Source organism: Humulus lupulus, chromosome X (assembly GCF_963169125.1).
Source record: "Humulus lupulus chromosome X, drHumLupu1.1, whole genome shotgun sequence".
Classification (NCBI taxonomy): Eukaryota; Viridiplantae; Streptophyta; class Magnoliopsida; order Rosales; family Cannabaceae; genus Humulus; species Humulus lupulus.
This window is the reverse complement of record NC_084802.1, coordinates 84,265,610-84,269,835: the sequence shown is the minus strand read 5'-3', so window position 1 is coordinate 84,269,835 and position 4,226 is coordinate 84,265,610. Positions and strand designations below refer to the sequence as shown.

General features: G+C 32.3%; 1 protein-coding gene across 1 annotated transcript; it reads left to right on the top strand.

Moving 5' to 3' along the window:
* Positions 1 to 1,127: 1,127 nt before the first annotated feature.
* Positions 1,128 to 3,655, top strand: LOC133806006 (homogentisate phytyltransferase 1, chloroplastic-like; the record flags this gene model as incomplete). Its single annotated transcript, XM_062244143.1, has 10 exons — positions 1,128 to 1,352; positions 1,486 to 1,569; positions 1,653 to 1,727; positions 1,950 to 2,033; positions 2,142 to 2,231; positions 2,390 to 2,491; positions 2,909 to 3,004; positions 3,128 to 3,199; positions 3,281 to 3,341; positions 3,582 to 3,655. Coding segments are annotated over 10 exons (963 nt in total), but the record flags the coding sequence as incomplete, so codon positions are not given.
* Positions 3,656 to 4,226: the final 571 nt, after the last annotated feature.

Below are 4,226 nucleotides of genomic sequence, written 5' to 3'. Positions count from 1 at the left end.
TTTGAGAACAACTTGCTCTTTCAAGAGCTTGCTCCTTCATGGTGCTACAAGATTCTACTTTACTTGATCGACTTTCTTTTGTCATGACATTAAGTTCTACATCCTCATAAAGAAAAGTTATTTAGGGAATGATATCAGGACAACAATAATATTATTATAGAATATGTAGAGCTCATGTTTACCTGGTAACATAGGGGAATTTGTTACTCCATTTTCACAAAAAATAATGACTTCAAACAACATTATCCCCATACTCTTTCTCAAAACAAAGGCACAAACATCACCTAATTTCAAATTATTGTCTTCAGCAAATGCCTTCCAACCACCCTCAAATCTGGTTTTTGGAGACCTACCATGCGATCTGAAATAGTATTTCATAGACCAGGTCCTTCCATCCCGAACCTTAAGGATCACATCTTGATGCTTACTAGTACTGAGGAGGTAATGTTTTGCAAAGACAGATGGTATAATCTTGGCAAAAGATTAAAAAGAATAAAGTCAATATGAAAAACATTTTTTATGTGAGTATATTTCAATTGAACTTGTAGGAAGCATATAATTAATTACCATATTAAGCTTAGTTCCAACAAACGATGGTCGCATGCAAATCATGAAAAAGGGATCTTTAGATTTAAAACCTTTAGCTTTCTTAAGGGCTTCAGCCATTTCTTTTGCATTTCCTTAAAAAATATTCAGGTTCCATCCACCTTGGTAGGGGAGAATCTCCACATACTTTATCAGAAAAATCCCACTTCATGACTGAAAACACATTCAACAGATTTCACAAATCATACAAAATATGTTAATAATTACCATGGAAAATTTATTTGTCATGCATTATTTGGTTCCTGACTTGGAACAACCAAAACTATATTCTTCATAAAAAGGTCAAGACTTTTAGATTGATTATTGTTTGTTGAACAGTTCTTTCTCGTTATTATTTTTGTTTGAAATATAAGTATAGGAAAGTAGTTAATTTGTTAGTTTACCCTTATTTCCATATCTGATTGATTGTTAGTTTGTTGACTTTTTTTTTTTGAAGTAATATAAAAACTTGCTGATTTCAACTCTAAAAAAAATCTAAATTAATTTTATTTCCATTTTTATGCTCTTTTTTTTTTTTTTTTTGCGGAAATGTGAGAGAAAAACATTGCTGTGCTGTGTTACAACCCAGTTCATTGAAGCATTGCATTGAAACATCTATATCCTACCAGAGACCAAATAAAAGATTCCTGGTTAATGCTGCTGATGGACAACCTCTTGAATCGGAGCCAAAAAATGTTTTGAACTCCGTTAAAGATTCCTTGGATGCTTTCTATAGGTTTTCTCGACCACATACAGTCATAGGCACGGTAGGTTATTTAAATTTAGCGGGGCAGTCCCAGAATAGTCATTATATTAATCTCATTCATTTAAACTTCAATTTATTGATAATATTGTTTCCTATCAATTTTTGGAGACTCATCCTATTTTTTCTGGAAGCAGGCATTGAGCATAGTCTCAGTTTCCCTACTTGCAGTCGAGAAGCTTACAGACTTTTCACCATTATTTTTTGCTGGGATGTTGGAGGTGAAGCTTAAAATACTTTGAACTGCTTTTTTTTAATTCACACCATGAATTTCGTTCTTATGAATTTGATCTTTTCAATTCAGGCTCTTGTAGCTACCCTCTTAATGAACATTTACATTGTTGGTTTGAATCAGTTGTATGATATTGATATAGACAAGGTAGCTCTTAGCTCTTACTGTCTTACATTCTCTTAATTTTGAATGAAGAAAATGCATATATTTTATTCTTACATTTGAGCATAAGGTCACTACACCAGTTCCTAGTTCTTTGCCTTAATATGTTTTTTTTCTTCTAGAGAGACTATCTACAATTCTACATGGTTACATGGGATACATCAAGGATTGTCTAACTCTAGATATCTATGGCGTATTTCATCACAGGTTAACAAGCCATATCTTCCGTTGGCGTCAGGGGAATATTCAATTCAAACTGGTGTCATGATTGTTGCATCCTTTTCTGTTCTGGTATGGGAATTAGCTTTCTGTATTAATGTATTGTGCAAAATATTGTAAACTTATTATTGTGTATTTGCAGCCTATAATATTCTGACTACCTATCACTTTATTTTTCAGAGTTTTGGCCTTGGATGGATTGTTGGGTCATGGCCATTATTTTGGGCCCTATTCATCAGTTTTGCATTGGGAACTGCTTATTCAATCAATGTGAGTTTGTCTAATCTCAGAATTTTTCATATACAATGCCTTATCAGCGGATATTTTGAAATATATACTTAGTTTTATGTCACCTGATGACAAAAGGTTAAGGTGGAAACTTTATAGAACCTGTTTCTCACTTGGTAGCTTAACACCTTTCATGTCAGGTGCCCCTTTTGAGATGGAAGAGATTTGCTTTAGTTGCAGCAATGTGCATTCTCGCAGTTCGAGCAGTGATTGTTCAACTAGCTTTTTTTCTTCACATGCAGGTTATGTTATATCTATTCCTCTTGTTGCAAGCCAAGTTGAACTTTGGATGTCTCTTTCTACTCATACTATGCATGATCCAAACATTCTTATTTCTTGTGCCCAAAGCTGATTGTCTTTTAATAAAAATAAGTTTTCATTATGCCATTTATTGTATGGATATAAACTAAAAATAACTAAATCATGCATGACATAGATATTAAGAATGTAAATGAAAAGGAACATGTATCATATAAATAGAAGGGGAAGGAATAATGTTTATTTGGGTATCTGTTTTACCAAATAGTTGCATATTTTAGCCATTTGTTACTATGATCATGTAAATTATAATAGTAATGCGTTTCAGATTTCAATAAATTTTTTTTAAAATTGAAAAGATTTCAATGATTCCAAGTACTGAAATATGCATTGATTTTCAGACCCATGTCTTTAAAAGGCCAGCTGCCTTCTCAAGGCCTCTCATCTTTGCAACTGCATTTATGAGCTTCTTCTCAGTTGTTATAGCATTATTTAAGGTATCAACTTTTGTTTTTTTTCCATGGAACTATGTTGTGTGCTTTCCTTTCTGCTTGGTTGGGCACACCAAACTCAGACATAGTTGAAATACTTTTTTTTTTCTGTTGTTGAATAATGTGTAGGATATACCTGATATTGATGGAGACAGGATTTATGGCATCCGATCTTTTACAGTGCGCTTGGGTCAAAAGCGGGTTAGTATTAAATGTTTAGCCTTTTTTGTTACCACTTTTTGAACACCTTATTTTGTTCCCATACTAAATCACATTGTGTAGGTGTTTTGGATATGTATTTCACTACTTGAAATTGCTTATACAGTTGAGGAACATAGTTTATGTATATTGGTTTTGTGTGAATGTGACTATTCTCGATAGTTTAAATAGATCTTTTTATGAGGGAATATGTTGTTTCCAGTTTTAATTCTCTCTGCCAATCGAAGTCTTTCAGAGGGATTTAGTCTTAGTGTTTGCATACCTATGATGTTTATTCTAGCAAAAAAAGGGAAATCTACCACTGTTTTGTAATGTTAACTTTTGATATAGGTTATTTGATTAATCTTTTATTTTGTTGCTTCAGTTCAGTCGAGGTTGAGCAGTCTTTACTTGATCACAGTAGATTTTGTAACAAGAAAACAGGTTGATGATATTTAACTTTCATCATCAAGTTCTGAGGTTTGTGTTTTTCTCCAATTAATTATTCTTTTAGATTGAACATGTCTATACTCGTCACATGCTCAGAGACATATCTTGCCATGAAAAGAATCTGGACTTGAGGCTGGATCTGTGCACCAAAAGAACTATAACTACTTTTACTGTAAGTTTTCTTTGTTTAATTACAGATGCACCTATATCTATAGAATTTATAACATTTAAATTCTTTTCTTTCTTTGTTTAAGATATATTTATTGTTAAATCTTATTTGTGTATATCCTAAAACTAAAAAGTAAACAAAGGAACAAAATAGATCTAAACTTGTCTAGAAATATCTGGTTTATCACTTCATAATGATGTTGATTTCGGCTAAATTATTCATGCTATTACAGGATGATGACTTGGAAAGCCTTAAATTTTTGATAAATTCTGCTAGATGTTAGGCACCCAATAAAAGGTAAAAAAAATGAATAAATGAAGTTGTGGGTAGTGTAAAAGATTTTCTTGAAGGTGAGTTATATTTTGTGGTTAAATAGTGTCAGTGATCTCTTGAATACACCATTAATCTGTT